The sequence below is a fragment of the Xiphophorus couchianus genome, chromosome 2 (genome assembly GCF_001444195.1).
Source record: "Xiphophorus couchianus chromosome 2, X_couchianus-1.0, whole genome shotgun sequence".
NCBI lineage: Eukaryota > Metazoa > Chordata > Actinopteri > Cyprinodontiformes > Poeciliidae > Xiphophorus > Xiphophorus couchianus.
In genome coordinates, this window is record NC_040229.1 from 6,989,715 (window position 1) to 7,010,617 (window position 20,903).

Here is a 20,903-nt window from a genome sequence, read left to right on the forward strand (position 1 = left end):
CAACGTTGGGCCATTTAATGCATGTTGTTTTAAGTCTTAACACTTAAACATGTTGTGAGGATTTGAGTTTTTCTGTGTGTTTATTTCAGTTTCTGTGTTCTGCGGAGTCTCTGTGTTATCCCGGCTACCTGTTTAGTTACACCTGCTCCTTGTTTCTCCTGATTGTCTCCCTGTGTATTTAAACCCACAGGACCCTGTGTTCTTTGTTGGGTCCTTGTCAAGCCGTCTTGTCTGCTGTCTCCCCTCACCTAGCCTTGTCTGTCAATTATTTGTACCAGTTGCTACCAACTGGTATGCCCACAGAATGAGCATTAGCCTTCCCCTCATTCTGTGCTGCCTGGATTATTGAGCCTTTTGATCATTAAATCATCATCATTTCTCTCACCAAACCTGGGTCCACTGCGTCTACCTCACCATCTACTACCGCATCTCATGACAGTTGTATTAAGTCGTTGGCAAGTCAAAAATGTCTCATTTTGGTCTTAGTATAAGACAATCAAGTTGGTTTGTGTGGAACATTAAGCCCTGTCAGATGTTTGAAGTAACTTTTAAAACATTCCCATTCTGAATAGTGCATCTGCATTGGGATCAAGACTGTGAATTTTAACACTGTATTGCTTTAAAACAAGCTGCTTACCATCTCATTTTGCTAAGTAAACATATCACCATTAAACTTCATCAGCTGCTACCAGTTCTGTCCTATTTGTAATGCCAACATTTATTTCCTCCAATTCCCTTTGCAGACAAAATTACATCCAAATTTGACATTTCTTTTTGGGAGCTAAATTAGAGCTGAATTGTTTTTGTAAAGACATATATGAACATATTCTTACCAATAATTAATTCTTATAGAATTATTTATTTGTTCATTAATTTTTCTCTTTCTGCTTGTTCAGGCGATGCTTTGAATAATCTATCAACTGAAACATCATGTTTGGAAAGTGAAGGTAATTGATAATGCTAAATGATGATCATAATTGAGTTTTCAGTTAAAAACAATTTTAACTGGAACAAAAACAGGTGCAGCAAACATCAAAAGTTTCCAAATGTCAAAGCAACAGAAATTAAACTGATCTGTATTTTTGATCAGACAGAAACCTTGAATTATTTATTTAAATTTCTACATTCTATACATTATGATCTTTCTGCAAACATAGCTCTTTTTTAATACTATTCTTAGTGGATATTTTGAAAGGTAACAGAACTTATTTAGCTCTGTTGAATGGATTAAGTTTCATATTACTGAACTTCATAATTAAATGTATGAAAGTTGAAAATGAAAGCAGCATTTGTCTTTGGACAGAGCTGCACATATTCAGGATGTTTGAAGGCTTTTGTTTAATGTCAGGAATTTCCTCTCATTTAAAACCTTAAACTAATAACTAAGGGATATAGTTCCATATTCTGCAGGCGCTTGCAGACCTGTTGTTATTGTTATAGCATCTCTGACTGTCTGTGTTGAAGTATTTTATTTCATGCATCGTCTATATTCTTCTGCATGATAGATGCAGCCTCCAGTGTGACGGATCAGCAGCCGTTAACGCCGCCTGCAGAGGAGCAGCTCACCAAACGCCCACGGATTGGTACAACACACACACTAGATCTTAAAAGTTACGCTGCTGTCACATTCAGAAACTAACTTTAGGAATGGTTATTACTAAGGTCTCTGAATAATTCAGGAAAGAATAGAAAGGGAACAGAAACACGCAGTAGTTGGACAACTTTTTCTTGGATGATGCCGCCTTTAATCCTGTTTGATTCTCACAATTTTTGTTCTTTCAGTGTTAAAATGTCTTCAATGAGAGCAAAGTTTAACTGAAGTCAAACTCCTTCCTTCTGAGTCTGATTTTTATTGGTGACTAATAGTTTGAATTTGGGATTAAATACACAGAGGGTAATCAGGGAAAGACACACAGCTGGGAACAATCCAGGGTTAGACAGGACAACACGAAGACTCAATACAGAAAAACTCAAATCCTCACATAAAAATATTAAGAATTTAAAACAGTAAGTAATAAAGTTGCTGCTCTTAACATTCTAAAGAAAAATGCTTTGAAACCTCTGCTTATTTTTATTGAACATTATGTTATCAGTTTTAACTCAGATTTCAAGCAGAGACGTGTGAGAATCCAGCCTGTCTCAAGGCCAATGAACTGAAAGTGAAACTGCAGTCATATGTTTGTATCCGGCTGTTTATTAAATGATCAGTTTGCTTTGTAAATTAAATCTACCTGCAGATTACTGGGAGCAGTACAAGGCTGAAGCGGCAGGTTCCCTGCAGAGGAGGTGGAAGCGACTGTCGGAGGGCCTGCTGAAGGATGTGCAGCCGGACAAAATCTGGGTCAGCATCAGAACTGCAAACAGAGTCAGGGACCGACCGGACCAGACTCCCAGCTCTGCAGAGAGAGGCGGCAGAACACCGGGTCAGGACTGACTTCCTGCTTCCTTTCTTAATCAATGAGAGTAGTCCACATGAAATTAACCCCTCAATCATTTTTCACCAACTTTAGAGCCTGACGGTGACGACGGGTGGCCAGAGTCCAGACTGACTCTGGAGAGTTTTCTTCAGGGATGCACAGGAAAAGTGACGGTTCTGGCCGGCCAACCTGGCTCAGGAAAAACGCTGGTAATGTCTTTCATCGGGGAACAGTGGACTAAAGGATTAGTAAGTTCAATTTTCTCATTTTACTCACTATAAATGACTAATGTACATTTAAAATGAAAGCCATGAAGGAATTTCAGTACTACAGAAGAGGAATAGAGCCACTGAAAAAACAAAATTAATTTAGATTTTATTTTCTTCATAATTTTAACTTGAATCTTCTGAGTTATGAGAAATGTCAGAAATCTAAGATTAAAGTAGAAATAATCTAAGTTTAGTGTCAAAATTCTGAGTTCAAATACTGAATTCTGACATTTTTTAAATCTCAGAATGGAAATTCTGAGATTAAACTCAGAATTCTTTTCTTTCAGTGGCTAATCTTAATAATAGTAATTAAGACATGAGAAATGTTAAATAAAAATGATTTGCTGGAATAAAAAGCAGGATTTTTTCTTTTTATTTGTGTATTCTTTGTGAAACCAGCCCAGCCATTAATCTGATCAAATGCCCTGCAGGGAGAATGAACAGAAAATAAAATTACATTAAAAAAGTTGCCCAACTTGCCGCTGTGGAAAGTACCGGATAAAAACTGCTAACACATTCATTTGATTATAACCGCCTCTCCGCAGTTTGTTTGCATGTATACTGCAGACTTTTGCTGAAATGAAAGTAAAACTGAACTGCTCTCTCCGGCTCGGTTTGCTGTTATTGTCATTGTGTTTTTCATTCTGAAATGTTTAGACGATGCTTCAGGTTTGTGAAGATAAAACAGAATCCAAGCACAAAAATAGCTGAAGTTTTCTAAATTTATATTTAATTCACTTATTAAGAATTGCTTTGCGGCGTTCCTTCACTAAGATGACAGTTTTTGTTTCCTGTTCTGTAATGGGAAGTTTTCACATTTTTACATTTTCATGTCATCCAGGGCCCCATCCCTTCATCCCATCTGTTTGTCTTGCTGGAGTTTCGTCAGCTCAACCTGCTGTCAGACCCTCTCTCCCTCTCTGAGCTGCTGTTTCACCACTACCTCCCAACTAATGGAGACAATGAAACAAAGGTGCCACAGCAACTCAAACACTGTTTGAATGTAGCAAACAGCAGATTAAATGTTTTAAAAATGACCGTCTTTTCTTTGTCGGAGCAGCAGGCCGTTGTGGACTACCTCCTTTCCAATCCAGAGCAGAGCTGCTGGGTGCTGGACGGTTACGATGAGTTCCAGAACAAACTAAAGAGACACAGAGTTCAGAACGCGCGGCTGGACTCAGAGAAACCTCTGCCTGTGGCAGAGCTCATCTCAGGGCTGCTGAGCCGGCGGCTTCTTGCAGGGAGCACCGTGTTGGTCACGAGTCGAGTACGCGACGTCGTAGATTTGGACGGTTTGTCTGACAAAGTGGGGCAGCTGCTGCCGTGGGACCACCGTGAAGTCAAAGAGTGTGTCAGCAACTTCTTTAGTGCAAAAGGTTAACATTAATTTATTTTATTCTATTAGAGTTGAAAACCTGATGAGGGATTTAATTCTGCACTGCAAAAACACAAACTCTTACCAACCATGTTTCCTCTAGTTTCTAGTGCAAATATCTTAGCACCCTTCTCATATTACAGAACTAACCTTTTTAAACCTTTTCAGCAAGATAGCAGTTTGTTTTAAGTCAATAATATGTTAATATTGATGAAAATGTTCTATTTCCATTGGCAGATTATTTCACTTATAATATGGGAAAATGTCTTGTTATAAGTTTAATAATCTGCCAGTGGAAATAGTACTAATTACAATCAACATTAAGGAATTATTGACTTAAAACAATCTGTTATCCATCCATCCATTTTCTGTTCACCCTTGTCCCTAATGGGGTCGGCAGGGTTGCCGGTGCCTCTCCAGCTACGTTCCGGGCGAGAGGCGGGGTCACCCTGGACAGGTCGCCAGTCTGTCGCAGGGCAACACAGAGACATACAGGACAAACAACCATTCACACACTCACACCTAGGGAGAATTTAGAGAGACCAATTAACCTGACAGTCATGTTTTTGGACTGTGGGAGGAAGCCGGAGTACCCGGAGAGAACCCAGCATGCACAGGGAGAAAATGCAAACTCCATGCAAAAAGACCCCGGCTGGGAATCGAACCCAGGACCTTCTTGCTGCAAGGCAACAGTGCTACCAACTGCGCCACTGTGCAGCCCCACAACCTGTTATTTCTGGCTAAAAGTTACTTTTAAGTTGCTCTTGCTTAAGGTGTACTAAGATTTTTACACTAGAAGCTAGATATCCTTGACATTTTGAGAAATGAACACAGAAAATAAGAGTTACCTGCTGGTTCTGTCTAAAATTTCTATTTTCTTTATCCTTGTGAGAGAATTAATTATTTGATCAACAGCAAAGTTTTAAAATAAATGTATACATTTTATTTAAATGTAAAGATACAAATTATGAAGAAAATGATTGGAAAAAATGCTGTGGATAAAAGTTGACAATAGTTTTGCATATTACTGAGTGAAATAAGTGTTCTCTGTTGCACAAATTAATTATTAATTATTTGTCATTTACAGAAACCTGACTTTACCTTATTCCAAAGCAAATCAATTTGCTCAAGACTTTTTCCAATGATACAAAGATTTTTCCAAATATATCCTTGAATCTGAAATGCCCCATCAGTTCTTAAATACCAGCACATTAATATCTGTTTTATTCAGTAAACATTATTGCTGCTTAACTGGTTATTTTCTCGTTTCTAATGTTCAGATGGGAGACTTGCAGCCGATGCAGCAGAAATTCTCTTCTCCAGCCGACACCTCCTGGCCATGTCTTCCCTCCCAGCCCTCTGCAACATCTGTTGCGTCTTTCTGCAGCATTTACTGCACCGACATGCAGAAAAGATAAAGATGCCAGGAGCAAAAGGAGTCGGAGTAAAGAAAAAATGTCTAGAAATGAAGAAAAAAGACGCACAAACTCCTGATGAAACGGGCGACAATGAGAGTCGCTCCCAAAAAGCACAACATGGCGGAAACAGTGAGGAGACATTAACGGATGGAGCAAAAAGCAGATCCACGTTTTCTTTCACAGCAGCACAAATTCCTGCAACCCAGACTCAGATCTACCTCGCTGCTGTTGCTGCATTTCTTAGCCGGCACCCTGACCGGACCGGAGGAAATGACGCAGCAGAGACCTCAGGATTTTCTGAAAGGTGAGGATTCGAAAACACAGCAACACAAAAACTAAAACAAAACATTGGGTTTTTAGTTGAAATCTCTATAAAACTACACTTGGTCTGTATTATATTGTCAACAAATTTGTATTTGTTTCGTTGTCCAGTACCAAGTTTGCATGGGAAACTGTGAGTCTTCCTGCTGCTGAGCTTTGTGAGCTCAGTCGGCTGGCATGGAGAGGTTTGGAGGAGAGCAGGATTATCTTTTTGGATGAAGATGTTCATCTGCAAACTTTAGAGTCTTCAATCAAGTCAGGACTCTTCTCACAGGTCAAACATGGTTTCACTTTTCTGTAGCTTTTCCATTACAAATGTGCACAAAAATGACACCGCTTTACAACAAGACTAATAAATAGTTCATAGATATGTTATCAATTACTCTATAACACTCTATAAATGATTAATAACTGTTTATTATGCATTAACTAAAGGGGAGAAGGAGAGTGCATGTTGAAAAATTACATTTTACATTACAAATGGTTATTATGGTTACAAAGTAGTCTGAAATTAAACTCTAGATCAAATATCTAGGTGAACAGACTCACTATTTAGCAAGAAACCGGTAGATTTAATCTCCTTCTCTCACTTAATTAATGCATAATAAACAGTTAGTAATAATTTACAAAGTGCATCGAGATGAATTAATAACACATATGTGAACTATTTATTAGTCCTCTATAAGGGGAGCCTTATTGTGGAAACTTTATCAGCATTTTCACTGAGCATAAATTTGCTTAATGGAAAAACCCCAATTTTGAAAAAAAAAACCCCCCCAAAAAACTTTTGTTTTTATATAAAATTTTACTTGACTTACTTAAAAGTTTTATGTGGTTTTATTGGCTGTATTAAAATTGGTTTATTTAATAAAATACAAATATAAACACTTTTCGCATCACATGAGTCACATGTTTCCACTGGTGAAAACCACAAAGAAGAAGAAGACGACAGGAAGTGTGAGGATGTGGGTTTTAATACCTTATTCACTCATTCACATGCTTAATTGCATTTCTTATTTAATGGAAACACAGGAATGGCAAAAGTGTGTTTTTATTTATTTTTTTATTTCCTATGCAGAATATCAATATCAGGCCATGTTGCAGGTGCATCACAGTTAATTAAAATATCATTAAAAAGTTAAAATTTTCAGGAAGTCAAATCAAACTTAATATGATTTATTTTATTAATCTAAATGATTCTGACTTACATATACTTTAACGACTCTTTTTGTTAGTTACATTGTTACACGTTCTTTCACCATGTGAACAGTGTTGCTACTTTGCCAGTTGGTGGTTATAATTAGAGGAAGTGGATGATGAACTAAATGTTGACATTTACAGTTACTGGAGTTGGTGGTAAAAACATTTTAATTACCAGCAATGACAACTTCCTGTTCAAACTGTTGCAGACATTATGTTTAGCATGTCATAAATCATTTTTAATACATTTTAACTCAAGTGTCAAAGCTTCAGGCCATAAACTGACATGTTTATGATTCTCCCTGTCAGGTGGAGGTCAGAGGTCGTGACGGCATTGTCGTCAACGCTTACTGCTTCCTGCATCTCACAGTGCAGGAGTTTCTGGCTGCACTCAGGATCATGACAAGCACTGATGTCAGTGATGCAGACCTGAAGAAGAGGTACGAAAAAATCTATCTTACATCCCTCTGAATGGCACAGCAACGACTTGGAGCCAAACATTAAACATAAAGAGCATAAAGACGTTTAAAAAGTTTGTTTGCGTGTATAAAAAAACAGGTGCAAATTTGGTATCGTGCACAAATCTGATCTGCACACCAGGTGGAACTAAGGTTGCAAATGCAAATCCATTCAGCATGTTTGCCTTCATGAATATGCTAAATATACGTTGATCATCAGAAAGTTCAACATAATTGAAGGAGGATATGCAAATGTAATAACTTATCACCTGAAATGAGATTTATTAAGCCAGAATTAGGTAGCAGGTGCTGTTTGTGTGGCTTTAATTTGCACATTTTGAATAGCAGGTGCAAACTGGCATGCTAAATGTTTGCAGTGACTGTGGTGAAAAGGGGGCATAATGACAGGAGACATTGCTTGTTAAAATAAATTAAATGAAAATAATAAAAAGTAGATGAATAATGTTTTCCACTAATGTCAATTTTGAGCTGCAGGATTGCCTAAAAGTTTAATTTATTATCACTTTATGCCATTCTGACCCGGATAGCCAAACAAACATATACGATAAATTCCCTGTTTGCTCTCAGATTCAGTCTGAAAACTCGCTGGACGACTAAATCGGACCAGAAGACAGTGTTCACTGATTCCCTCTACCTGTACGTTTGTGGTCTGGCTTCGTTGGACTGCACTCCAGCTCTGGAGGTCGTCGCCAAGGCAACGGGGTTAAAAGCAGCCCAAAACTGGGTCCAGAAACGCCAGGCCCTTGTCATAAAGTTGCTGAAAACTCTGTGCCAAAGTGCCACTCTGACTGGACCGAAGGTGATTTTTAAAAGAACCAAAACCTGATTCATGAAATACAGATTTCCGTTTTTTATCCTGACTTTCTGCTCTTGTGCTGCGACAGATTTTGCAGCTTTGCCATTGTGTTCAGGAGAGCCAGAACCAGCAGCTGGCTCAACTTGTGGTGAGTGTGCGACCCACGCTGGAGCTCAGAAACTTCTGCCTGTTACCCAGTGACATCGAGGCGCTGGCGTTTGTGGTCAACTCGGTCGGTACCAAAGGTGTCGGTTTGGACTTCGGCGCCTGTTCGATGGAACTGGAGTGTCTGGACACCCTGTCCAGGTGTCAGTATATTCATTACCTCAGGTACAAACACATTAAAACACATTCAAACTAAACTAATTCATGCTCACAGTTCATCCTCATGATTCTGCAGCAGAATTATGACGCATGTCTCACATCATGGATATAAAAGCCGGATAAAATGCAACATATGGAAATGTCCTGCAGAGGGAAACCATTAACAATAGTTTAAATTTATAGATTAGAGTTATGAGGATCCAACAGAAGTAATTTTGTCCTTTGAGAAAACAGCTTTCTACAGAACTTGCTTCAACATGTTGTTTCACACAAGGTTTATTGAATTTAAATAATCAAATTCAAATAACCTGAGATACTGAATGAGACGAGCTCAGGCCGATGTTATCATGAAGGGAAGTAAATCATAGATACATGAGAACAATGCAGCCATGCTTCCTCCAGGCAGGTTTAGCCTCCAAGGCTGACTTCTTATGAAAATGTTATTAAAACCTCTAACACAGAGGTGACCAAAGTGTGGCACAGGGGCCGTTTGCGGCCCTTGAAATGATTTTGTTTGGCTCTAACCATAAGTACAGAATGATAAAAATGTGGCCAGAAAAATGGAAAACAATTGGGAAAAATGGGAAATTCTCTATTTTTCTTTTAATAAGTCAAGCCCTTTCTGTGTTTTGGCTCTTTAATAATATAATGATAAAAAAAGAGGTAAAACTGTACAAAATTTTTTAAAAATCCCAATAAACTAATTTTTTAATTTAATGAATTTCATGGCCTGCCAGCGCTTTACATTTTCAAGGCAAAAATTTCATACATTACAGCGTTTATTATATATTTTCATTTAACACTTTCAAACTTCCTTTTTATTTTATTGCAGTTTTCGGAGTCGCAAGTATGGTGATAAGTTTGCAGAGAAGCTTTCCTCCGTTCTACCTCGATTCACAGCGCTGAGAAAACTAGAGTAGGTTTTTGCTCCATACTTTACTCAGAATATTTAAAGTAGTTTTTCCTTTTTAAATCTGATTTGTTTCTTCACCAGGTTTTGTGGTGCCAGTCTGAGTTCTGCAGGAGCTGCAAGTTTGGCGTCTGGTCTGCAGAACTGTTCCAGCGTCACTGAGCTCAAGTAAATTTACAAGATAAAATATCTCATATTACAGCTAAACATAGATGACAGATGATAAGAAGAATGTTTCTCTACTTTTGGCTTCAGTTTTAGTGACAACAATTTGCAAGACGAAGGAATCCGACGCATTGCAGACGTTCTTGCCAAACTACAAAACTTGACATCTGTAAAGTAAGTCGGCTCTGCTCATAAACGTTCAGGCCTTCTAACGGAGCAGTAGCAGACTCCATGTCTTTTGTTATATTCGTGTGTGTGTGTGTGTGTGTGTGTGTATGCAGGCTGGGACGAAACAACACTTCTTTGGAAGCAGCAGAGTGTCTTGTTAAACACGTCTCTTCTTGCTCGAACATCCAGCAGGTTCATGCAGAGTAAGAAAAAACACAAAACACACAGTTTGTATTTATACCCAAATTAGGATTCTGCAGATGGCAGAAGGACCGCAGGGACAAGGCAGAGGAGCTTATCTCTTGTTATGCTGCCATAATATTATGACAGTTTTAACAAATATGTAAAAAAAAAAAAAAGCCTGCTTTTTCTTAAAAATATGAAAACAATAAAGAAATGCTGTAACAATCCAATCACTGTGAATACAGTCAAGGCCTGGAGGGCGGTTCAACATATCGAGGGAAGAACTGGGAAAACATCCCCATTTACACCCTTTGTCCAGAACCCTGACTTTCTTCCGGGTGTGTTGGATGCAGGTTTTGGGGAATGGGTGGCTAAGGGTGTTTCCTCTTTGGGCTGTCATTTTAAGGAAGGGATCCTAATGTCTTTTAATGAAGTTGTGGAAGCCTTTGGAGTAGAGAAAAATAACCTCTTCCGTTTCTTCCAGCTAAGAGACTTTATTAAAAAAGAAACAACTCTACTCAGGGACACGGAGGTTTCGGGCACTGAAAAACTGTTTTTCGGAACTCGTGACGTGTCACTCAGTATGTGCTACAAAATATTAAAACGTCATAAGTGTCACTTATCAACTCTGGCCCAGGCCTGGGGAGGAGAGCTGAATATCGAGATTACTGATGAAATGTGGAGCAGTATCTGGAACTCTGCCAGAAAAATTACTATTTGTAATCGCTCCTGGGCGTTGCAACTTAAATTACTACATAGAGCTCACTTGGCCCCAAACCGGGTGTCTAAGTTTAAACCGGGGTCCTCTTCACTGTGCCCTAAATGCAAAATACATGAAGGCAGCCTCACACACTGTCTTTGGTCATGCCCCAAGGTCCAGATGTACTGGGAATCTATTCTGGTTGAGACTAGGAAAATTATCAAAACTAATATTGATCTCGATCCAGTGTCTCTCCTCCTTGGTTTACCAAATAAACATATTAAAAATCAAAACAAGAGTAAGTTATATAATGTCCTAATTTTCTGTGCTCGAAAGAATATTTTGTTACAATGGATCTCTAATAAATCTCCTACTATTAATGGATGGAAGAGGCTTATTTTGGAATATATCCCTCTCGACTTTCTAACATGCCTCGTCCACTCTAAGACTGACATTTTTGGACGCATTTGGAAGCCCTTCTTGGACTGTGGTGAAGGACACTTGTCTACCATCCTGTCTCAAGCATTTATAAATGCTTAGATGTGAATGATGATGGAAGTATGTATTCCCCCTATCTTATCTTTCCTTTTGACTCTGGACTGCACTGCTGAGCTTTTGTTCTGTGTTGTGTTGTTGTTATTAAACAAAAAAATTAATAAACATATCTACAAAAAAAAACCAAATATGTAAAAAAACCATATTTATTAAAGTTACATACTGCAGCATTAAGCCTCAAAGAAAGCAATTAGTGATCTTAACAAATTTTTTGTCTCCGTTCTTGTAGCGGGATCAAAGAGTTGACACTGACTTTTTCTCAAAAATCTGAATCAAACAGGTGAGTTTCATAACCAGCAAAGTTAATAATGACATTAACTTTAAGAAATACTAACCTTTTATAAAATGTTTTTCTATTGCAGCCATAAAATTAAGCCTGAAGCGACAGTGAGGTATGATGTTTCTGTAGTTTAATATATTTACTGCTTTATAAGCCTTTTCTGCTTTTCCAGTTGTCTTATGAAACTTTGTTCCTAAAACTGTTTTATTTTAAAATTCAGATTTCAATAAAAAAAATTTCACAAATCACATTTACAATTGTGTTTTATATATTACCACTCTAACAACACAGTGCCTGATACTGTGAGAAGCTGTGCAAATTTTACACTCGCAAAACGAGAACAAACCAGTTTGTTCATCCATCCACTTCACTTTTCTCTTAATGAGACTTTGTGCATGGATTTGGTTGAAAACTTCTCAAAGTTATGTTGTATTTCAGTCATTAATGAAATAATCAGATAAAAAAAAAAAACAGTGCTGTTTGTGAAATTGCTCTTAGCATTACATATGAACTATCTTCTAAAAGTCAGTGAAGCAGAGATATTGTTTTAAAATATCTGCTTCTCTTTTCCAGCCATAAAAATGAGATGTGATGCTACAAAAGGCATAATTTATTCTCTGGAAGACGAAGTCAAAAGTTTAAATACTTTTATGCTGTTTGTCATTAGAATATAAAACCTTATGTTGCTTTGCATCCAGATTATTACCTGAAACTTACTTTGAATAAATATTTGCTCATATAAAAAATACTAATTACATACCGCGTCACTATTTGCTTTGTGAATCTGGAGCAGAGAGAGTCTGAGTGAATGAAAACAGCAACACAAAGATGTAAAATGCAATGTAGTTACTTGGGTTCAACCTTAAAAATGTATTTGTATTAAACTCAGATTTTTCTTTATCAGATTGCTGAACCAGAAGTGGACTAAGTCTGGCATGCAGAACCTCGCCAAGTCGCTGGCTCGCTGTCCCTCTCTGTCTGAGCTGGAGTGAGTAGCATCAGACACACTGCTGATCTTTTTATTAGGAAAATGTAACCTAAGGAGGTTTGATTCAAAGTCTGGATCTAAATCAGATTTAGATGATTGAAATGATGAAAAACTCTCTAATGTGACAGATTTGATTAAATTATTCAAAGAAGATTGGGCCACAATTCTTGACGCCAGTTATTTTTAGCCAGGTTGACTTTGCTGACTTTTTTTCATTGATAAATTAAATGCATTATGTGGCAGCTGAGATTATCTTCGTCAGATATTTACATTTGTCACACACTGTGGGTTAGGGGTGCACCGATTAATTGACACTGATTTTTTGAATTTTTGTTGATCGGTCGTTGGCTGATACTTACACATGAAGCCGATTTCATCTACCTCAAGAAAGGCAAAAAATCAACCACTGTCTCTTCTGCTCTGCAGTTGGAGAGGTTTGACTGATTGACTGGACCACCAGGTCACGTTTGCAGTTAACAATAGTCACCCCACTGTTGCCAACCCAGCAACTTTCTTGCTATATTTAGCAACATTTCAGTCAAGAGAATTGGAATCGGCAGCTCAGGTTTTTTAAAAACCAGTAATCTGCGAGTGGCCAGAAAACTGCAATCAGTGCACCCCTGTGTGTCCTGTTTACAGGGCTCATACTTGTTGTGTTTGATTTTCTGTCTGTTTGTGTTCTTCAGTCTGTCTGGAGGCGAGTGGGATGAGGAGACTTTGAAAATGCTAATTCAGTTTGTGCCAAGCTTCAGCATCACTGAGAGGATCATGTAAGTCAAAACTCCATTCAGTAAGAACAATATTCATGTTAATTATGGAAATAAACAGCAGCATTTGTTGTTTTTTTGTGTCATGTCAGATTGAATGACAGCTGCTCATCAGTTCAGAGTGTGGTGATTCTCACCGCTTTGCTTTCTGACTGTCCGTCTGTCCTGGAGATGAACATCAGGTACAGAAAAAGATTTTTGACAAGTTGCACCAACTAAATGTGGAATCACATTACGTCGTGTTTGAGTTAACCAATACCAGGTTTTGATGCAGCTAACTGTAATCTGAGATCACAGAACTGAAGTAGTTTCACATAATCCGGTGTTGTTGCTGCTCAAACTTGACTTTTCTTTACTTCTCAGGCTGCAGGATCCAGTCCAGATGTCTGTTGTGTTTTCTGTAGGGAGAGAAAAAACTGCAAATGTTTCCTCTAAAAAACTCTGGTTTGTATGGAGATACTTTCACCCTTCCAGATTTAATTCCAGAACAATAAATATTTATTATTATGTAAGTGTTAACTATTTAACCTGAACATTAGAAAGGCATAGTTGTGTCACCTTTTCATCAGGAAATTGTCTCGATCTGTTGGACTTTGAGTTGGATTTACCTCTAATAGAAGTTTAGTGATTTTAGTTCACAGATGAGAAATCACTGAACCATCCTGCAACTTTTAGGGAGGATTCACATCATCACTGTTTAGTTCGCTGTAATCCAACTCTAGTCCGGTTCGTTTAGGGAGGTGTGAATGCAGCAATCCCTCATACTGAGCATGCATGTAGTGACTGTCTATTGACAATAAAAACTTTAAGTCTAAATCTGTTTCCTGTTTCAGCCTCAGCCGCTGTAATCTTCAGCCCATCGACCTGGAAAGAGTTTGGAAAAGTTTGGGAGCGTCCTCTGATCTCTCTGATTTGGAGTAAGACTCAAAAACACAAAAATGGTCACATAAAAAGAGAAACCAACAAGGTTCCACTCGGCACACCATAAATAACTCCTGCCTCTTGTTTATTATTTTCAGCTTGTCCTGTAACAAGTTAGGCGACAAAGGACTGAAGAGGTTGTTGGACTTCTTGCCTCGTCTAAGCAAAATCCAACGAGTAGAGTAAGTTTATCAGCTAATCTGAGGACATTGCAAGTCTACTGGGTAGCTTCATTGTAAATTGGATATAAATATTAGGAATTTGTCGTATGAGGGAAGTTTAATCTTTGCTTCAGATTGACCTGCTGTGCTTCCTTGAAAAGGTTAGGATAGATTTATGAGTCATATAAAACAAGTTTATTACATTTTTTTGCACAAAATCTTAAAAATTCTTAGATAAGATTTTAGTCTGATCAGTTCTAGCTATTTTGAGCTCCTTCCAGAATGAACAGTTTTAGCGCTCTGTCACTTTAAATCCAACTAAGCTGCTGAAAATTACTGCAAACAGATGTGCAATTATGCAACTGTACATCTTTGAAAAGCAGAAGTGGAGCCTCCAGCACAAACTACAAAAAATGAATCAACAACAAAAAACTTCCCCCCCCCAGCTCTTACAGCGGTAAAACCACCTGGCCAAATAAATGTGCTGGAGTTTCACATAGGTTGCTAGGTAACGGGGCTGGGCATGGCTGGGGTTGCTAGGTAACAGCTCAGTGACTACATTCAGAAAGTTTTTGAAACGGTTTATTTTGCACACACCAAAAAGCATTAACTTATTGTCAAAAACAGCTGGATGCTTTTTTTAAGTACTTGAGTTGTTTTTAAAAGCAGTAAAACCCAAATGGAAGTACAAAAATGTGCAAAATGTGGATTTTGTATAATAGGTCCCATTTAATCTTCATGTTCATTCTTTGTGGTTTTGTTGCATAAACAATGGAAAGGAAACACAGGGCTGATGTTGTCCTACAGAACCGGTTCTGAACAGGTTTTATGTTGTGACCTCTGTGGTTTCATGATTCACCATATTTTCTGTGCTTGTGTGTTTTTCAGTTTCAGCGGTAATGATGTCGGTGTGGACGGAGTGGTGATGCTGGCGGATGCATTATGCTCCAGCAACAGATTAACGCACGTTTACATCAGGTATCGTCTAATTTTCATTTTTATCTGAAACACCAAACCTTAATGTTTTTTGTTGTGTAATGACAACAACCTGCCTTTAAACAATGCCAAAATACAGATGCAAAGTTTTATTTAAAGCATTTTATCTGTTTTTAGAAGCAGTAGAACCCCAAATAAAAGTACAAAAACATGAAGTTTACATAATGGGTTTCCATTTTATTTGTTTTCAATAACTTGTTCAGTATTTTTTATAATATAAGATCACTGCATTATTTGTTTTTCTGCTCTTGAAGTGATGGAGGAAAAGACCAGGTGATGCTGCAGTTCAGCTCTGACACAAGGTAGAAAAAAGGTTCCAGTTAAAACTTTTAGATTTACCATAAAAGTTTACAGTTTAAAATGAATATGTTATACTTGCTTTTCTCTCATTTTAGTAACGGCAAATTAAAGACAAAGTTATTCAGGTACAGTCAGCTGAGGCACATTCTTGCAACCCTATAAAGGAAAACATTACTGGAGTTTGGTTTTGTGTTTTTCAGAATTGACAGAAGATCCCTGACAGCATCTGATGTAAACAAAGTGTGCAGGAAACTGGTCCAGTGTCGCACCAGTTTGGAGTTAGAGTGAGCTTAATGATTGTATATCCATGAGCTTTTTATTCATAACATGAGTGTGCAGTTGCATATTTATGATCTTCTGTGTTTTAGGTTTACTCAATGCTCATTTGCTGAGAAATCTATCGAAAATCTGCTGAGAGTGTTGCCAAAGATGTCAACGCTGCAGAGACTAAAGTGAGACTGTTTTTCTTTTCATTGAATGTTTCACAAAAAGTTTAAACTTTTACTTATTAACAGTTAATGAAGTCAACAGTTAAGTCCCAGAATTTATTTATATTCGATGTTCTGAAAATGTTTGTCAAAGTTCCAGGAAGTGAACATTAAGTCCCATAAAGTAAAGATCTGGAAAGTATCATTTCACAATCTAGCTCATATTAAAACCCAGTCCCCGAAAATTACTGTTTATGTTTTGAAAAATAATTTGTGTTTTCCAGGAAAGAGAACCTCCAAGTTCTAGAAAACAACTTGTAATGTTCCAGAGAAACAGTTACAGAAAACTAACATTTTAGGAAAGTATCAGATTCCAATCGACCTCATTGCTAAAATTTCCTTCTATGTCCCAGGAAAGTAAGTTGTAAGTTCTGTGAATATATCGTAAATGTTTTCCAAACCATCCAGAACATTTCAGGAAAGCAAACTGGAAGCTATGAGGAGTATTAACAAAAAGTAACTTCCAACTTCTGGAAAGGAACATCTGCGCTCTTATTGTGAAGTAAAATGCACTCTGACTTCTGGAAAGTAACACAAGAGTTTATCAAATCACTTCGTAATGAAATCCAGTCCCTTAAATTTCCTTCAGGTTTGAAGAAAGTAGTTTCAGGAAGTGTATTCCACAGAAAAGTGAACCAAAGGACTAAAAAGCTGGAAAACTCAGAAACAGGCAGACAAAAAAATGAAGTGAATGAGCAAGATTCACTGGGTAGAAAAAGTAAAACAGGAAGTTCAACTTCAATGCAGCACACATAAAAACCCCCAAATCCCTAAACATAAAAGGATCAGTAAACACCAAACTAAGGTCCAAAGGTTCTCCTGATTTGTGTCTTTTTTAGTTTTTTATTATTTTGCAAAAGAAATAACTATAATTATTATTTGCAAAAAACGTTGTTGAATGTGAATGAACAGATTATTGACATGATGTTAAAAATTAGAAAACAAACCAAAACTTTCTCATGTGTATTTGTATCTTTGTCTCTTTTAATTGCATGTTTGTGGAGATTAATGTGTAATATGACTAAATACCAGAGAATACAATGCTAAGCTTTTTCTACTTGTTTAGTTTAAGTCACATGTAAACTCACTGTTGGTTTTACCTGCTTAAATAATCATATTTATCAATGTATCTTTAGCTGTTATGTAGCTTTGGGGCTAATTAATTGTTCTTCCTTTGTTCTCAGTGTCAGTAACAGCATCCTGTCCACTTTTGATGCTCTAACTCTGATCAGCTGTTTCCCTGGAAACCAACGAGTCTCATCCGTGGAGCTCAGGTATTGCTTCAACAGGCCTCCAAGGAGACAATGCATGAAAGTGTTTTTATATTTTTATGCATAATATTTAAGGACTTTTAAAAAATTTGACATTGATGCCGTTATTTGATTATTGCCTGTGACTCTTTAGTCCACAGGGCGAATCCTTCATTCGTTTTGCTGGAATTAAAGCAGAACAAGTCAACTGCAGGTGTGTGAACAACAACCATAAACTTCTCTAAATGCTATCAGTTTTCTGATTATCTCATTATTACTGCAGATTCATCTTGGTCTGGTTTCACTTTTGTTCTCCCTGCTGCTGTGTGCGTGGGCGTGTGTGTGTGTGTGTGTGTGTGTGTGTGTGTGTGTGTGAAACTTTCCTGCACTCACTTGCTTTAAACAGGAAATAGTAGCCAGTGTATTTTAAATATCCTGCACTCATTGCTGCACCTCCCTTCAGTTAAACATGTCCATGTTTGGTATCCATGGAAACATCAGACTCTAGAAACTGATAAAAGGTTTAAGTATGAGATGACCAGGAAGCATTGTAGGGCTGCAGGACAGACGTAGGTGACCAGGCAGGAAACAAAAAGACATAGTATATTTGATATATATTTGATTCTATTTTATCTTTCATACCTGTCAAGTCTATGTTTTTTACTCCCCTTTCCTGCCGTGTTCCCAAATCAGTATTTTTCTGCAAATATTCCTTATTACGCCCCCGTATCTTTTTTTTTATTACCGTAGATAAAAAAAAAATGTATGTGGGTATTTTGAAAAAATTTTAAAAAGAAGAAGCAATTTTAGACATGTAAAAGTAAGTTTAGTAAGTAAAAACACAGCAAATCTCCAGTTTTGTAAATGATGCCAGTCTGTGCCAAGAGAAAACACCTATTTTTTACTAAGACATCTGTAAATTTACTTATTTAAAACTTGTTTTAAAAACTCAGCTACATCAATCTTTGCACAGGTAATGTGGACCAATGGTTTCCAAAGGCTTGTAGCCTCATTTATGATATTTCTAGAAGGTTTATATTCTGCATAATGCAAAATATTCTGGCAAGGGACAAAAGAAGAGAAGAAAAATCCAAACTATTTCATGTTCCAGTATAATTTTCTCAAACTATAGCAGCTGCTGTGATACTTACATTTCAGATGAAGACTCCCAATTGTTAGCTTTATTTTGATACCAAGATAATTGAAATAAAGCTTGTAATTGGTGTATTTTGTTTAAAATAAATTTGATTTGTTATTTTAAATATAGTTCAGAAAACCCTGTGGGGCTTATGAGGTGTAATGTATTTTATTTGGATGAAAAATAAAAACTAATCAATCTGTTTCTGTTTTCAGATTAACAGATTTTTCTTTCAAAGAAGAAAACTTTGTTTTATTGGACAGATTGAACCAGATCCTGCTGCAGACCCGGCAGCTGTCTTATCTTGAGTACAAACCACAACTCATCTCAAAACCACAACCACAAAACTACAATGTAATTTTGACCCTTCTTACTTATTTAAATAAACTTATTTAATGCTTTTTCTGCTGCAGTTTGTCAGGAAATCAGCTGGAAGACGAAGGAGTGAGATGTTTATTGGAGTCTCTTCCAAATATCAGAGTCAGCAGCTTCATCAAGTAAGAAACATTTGTCTTTTTGTTGCAACTTAAAGCATTGCTATTGTGTTCAATACAACTCTGACCTTTAACCTTTATTTTCAGTCTGAGCAAGAACAGTCTCAGCCAGCAGGGGGCGCTGCATGTAGCCACAACACTTTGTACTTGCACTAATGTTTCTGCTGTGGAAGTCAGGTAAATCTCTGCCAAAGAATCACAGCAGAAAAGAAAGTTTCCTGCCCCTTCTCCCCATAACTCTGTTGTGTTTTCTGCTAGTTTGGGAGAAGATGAAAGATGTCTGATCTGGTTTACACAAAAAGGAGGAGGAGAAAAAACTCTGAGGTGAGAAAAGAGACAAAAAAAGTAAAAATAAAAGCTCATCATGCAGTTGTTATTGCAACAGACAACAGATTGGAAACGGTTAAAGTTAAACAGCAGCAGATGCAGACATAGCAGACAGAATCAAGTTGTATTTGTTGAGAAAAATAATCATTAGTTTAGAGGGCTTGTTTAAGAATTGGGATAAAGATGAAGACACAACTTTTACTGGTTAAAAAACCCGGCCTGCAGTAAAACTGCATCGACGTGTCTGAAACCTCTGAGATATCAGGTTACATTATGAGTCTTTCACAGCAGTTCAATCATATTCTGTATTCACATGTGGATTCATGCAACAAAGAGATTCAAAGTCCAACATAACTTTGCATGATCAGAAGGAAAGAGTTTCTATAAATGCTGGAGATTCCTCCTCATTCTGGGTGTTAATTGCATCAGTTTCTGGGTTTTTTGTGGTTTTTAAAAACATTTTCAGGTGGAATAAATGAAACATGCAGCATGAATGATTGTTATAATAAGTCCCAGGTGCAGAAGTTTGAATTTATTGTGGATTTTCCTTTTTTCATAAAATTTTAATATTAAACATACAGCTTCAAATCTACTCATAAACCCACTAACATTTGGTTAAATGTCTCTTATCAAGTTGCTCTTCAACCACAAACTCTTTGTTGCCATTAACAAGAAATTCTGACCTGATTTTGACCCGACTTCTGGAGAGAGCTGGTTAACACAGTTAACACTGTCAAGTAACGTAAATACAATTAAATAAATACCTTTTAGAAATTAAGTATTGTTTTTTTGCTCTTTTTTCCTGTCTTCCAGTGTCAAAGACAGTAAGCTGCAATACGATCATCTGCTCACATTAGCAAATATTGTCTCAGACTGTCAGAGTTTGACCAAAGTGGAGTAAGTAAGATTCAATCTTAAACATTTTGGAGGACTAATAATAAATTTTAAGTGTTTTTTTGTTTTTGTTGATTAATAAAATGTTGTGTTTTTGAAGACTTAACTTTTTTAATCTGAATTTTTTTTCACTTTGGTTTCCGTAGTTTATAGAAGAGACGGCTGAAATAAAAGCCATTTTTTTAAAAGTATTTTCTTTCATTTGTAATTTCTTTTTAAGAAAAGAAAGCGTGAGAAAAAAAATCAATTAAAATCTGATTTGAGATTTTAATTATCTGGAAATAATTTGTGAATTATTTCCAGAAAATGTATTTCATCCTACATGTTTTCAAGAGCTAAAAAAATAAATTTACATATCATAGAAATTTCCTTGAATTGCTGAAACTGATTTATGTAAATTATTTAGTATTCAGATGTAAAATCTGAAAAAAAAAACCCCCAAATAATTTGTGTTTTTATTGTTGCACAGATTAAAGAACAACATGCTGCAATCTGAGTGGATTGAAAACTTTGTGACAGCTTTAAACGTTAATCTGAGACGATGTACTATCAGGTGAGATTATTTATTTATTTCACCAAAATCAACCGTTTTATAAAATACTTTTTTCCTCAGTTAGGT

The 20,903-nt window shown here is 36.9% G+C and overlaps 1 protein-coding gene across 3 annotated transcripts in view; it reads left to right on the top strand.

Annotated features, from left to right (window-relative positions):
* Nucleotides 1–20,903, top strand: part of nlrc5 (NLR family, CARD domain containing 5) — a 37,188-nt gene that overhangs the window by 5,058 nt on the left and 11,227 nt on the right. The window contains exons 3-38 of one of the 3 annotated variants that reach the window (XM_028043037.1): nucleotides 897–947; nucleotides 1,506–1,583; nucleotides 2,238–2,423; nucleotides 2,511–2,665; nucleotides 3,528–3,659; nucleotides 3,747–4,062; nucleotides 5,342–5,783; nucleotides 5,912–6,074; nucleotides 7,310–7,440; nucleotides 8,047–8,278; nucleotides 8,364–8,605; nucleotides 9,432–9,515; nucleotides 9,594–9,677; nucleotides 9,765–9,848; nucleotides 9,956–10,045; nucleotides 11,510–11,560; nucleotides 11,643–11,672; nucleotides 12,465–12,548; nucleotides 13,235–13,318; nucleotides 13,408–13,497; nucleotides 13,679–13,759; nucleotides 14,149–14,232; nucleotides 14,335–14,418; nucleotides 15,286–15,375; nucleotides 15,648–15,695; nucleotides 15,789–15,818; nucleotides 15,894–15,977; nucleotides 16,062–16,145; nucleotides 17,366–17,455; nucleotides 17,586–17,645; nucleotides 18,785–18,877; nucleotides 18,983–19,066; nucleotides 19,151–19,240; nucleotides 19,322–19,387; nucleotides 20,204–20,287; nucleotides 20,754–20,837. In XM_028043037.1, coding sequence (XP_027898838.1) covers nucleotides 897–947; nucleotides 1,506–1,583; nucleotides 2,238–2,423; nucleotides 2,511–2,665; nucleotides 3,528–3,659; nucleotides 3,747–4,062; nucleotides 5,342–5,783; nucleotides 5,912–6,074; nucleotides 7,310–7,440; nucleotides 8,047–8,278; nucleotides 8,364–8,605; nucleotides 9,432–9,515; nucleotides 9,594–9,677; nucleotides 9,765–9,848; nucleotides 9,956–10,045; nucleotides 11,510–11,560; nucleotides 11,643–11,672; nucleotides 12,465–12,548; nucleotides 13,235–13,318; nucleotides 13,408–13,497; nucleotides 13,679–13,759; nucleotides 14,149–14,232; nucleotides 14,335–14,418; nucleotides 15,286–15,375; nucleotides 15,648–15,695; nucleotides 15,789–15,818; nucleotides 15,894–15,977; nucleotides 16,062–16,145; nucleotides 17,366–17,455; nucleotides 17,586–17,645; nucleotides 18,785–18,877; nucleotides 18,983–19,066; nucleotides 19,151–19,240; nucleotides 19,322–19,387; nucleotides 20,204–20,287; nucleotides 20,754–20,837 — 4,045 coding nt within the window. The remainder of the gene's footprint in view (nucleotides 1–896; nucleotides 948–1,505; nucleotides 1,584–2,237; nucleotides 2,424–2,510; nucleotides 2,666–3,527; nucleotides 3,660–3,746; nucleotides 4,063–5,341; nucleotides 5,784–5,911; nucleotides 6,075–7,309; nucleotides 7,441–8,046; nucleotides 8,279–8,363; nucleotides 8,606–9,431; nucleotides 9,516–9,593; nucleotides 9,678–9,764; nucleotides 9,849–9,955; nucleotides 10,046–11,509; nucleotides 11,561–11,642; nucleotides 11,673–12,464; nucleotides 12,549–13,234; nucleotides 13,319–13,407; nucleotides 13,498–13,678; nucleotides 13,760–14,148; nucleotides 14,233–14,334; nucleotides 14,419–15,285; nucleotides 15,376–15,647; nucleotides 15,696–15,788; nucleotides 15,819–15,893; nucleotides 15,978–16,061; nucleotides 16,146–17,365; nucleotides 17,456–17,585; nucleotides 17,646–18,784; nucleotides 18,878–18,982; nucleotides 19,067–19,150; nucleotides 19,241–19,321; nucleotides 19,388–20,203; nucleotides 20,288–20,753; nucleotides 20,838–20,903) is intronic. The other 2 variants (XM_028043045.1, XM_028043051.1) reach the window with 2 other exon arrangements.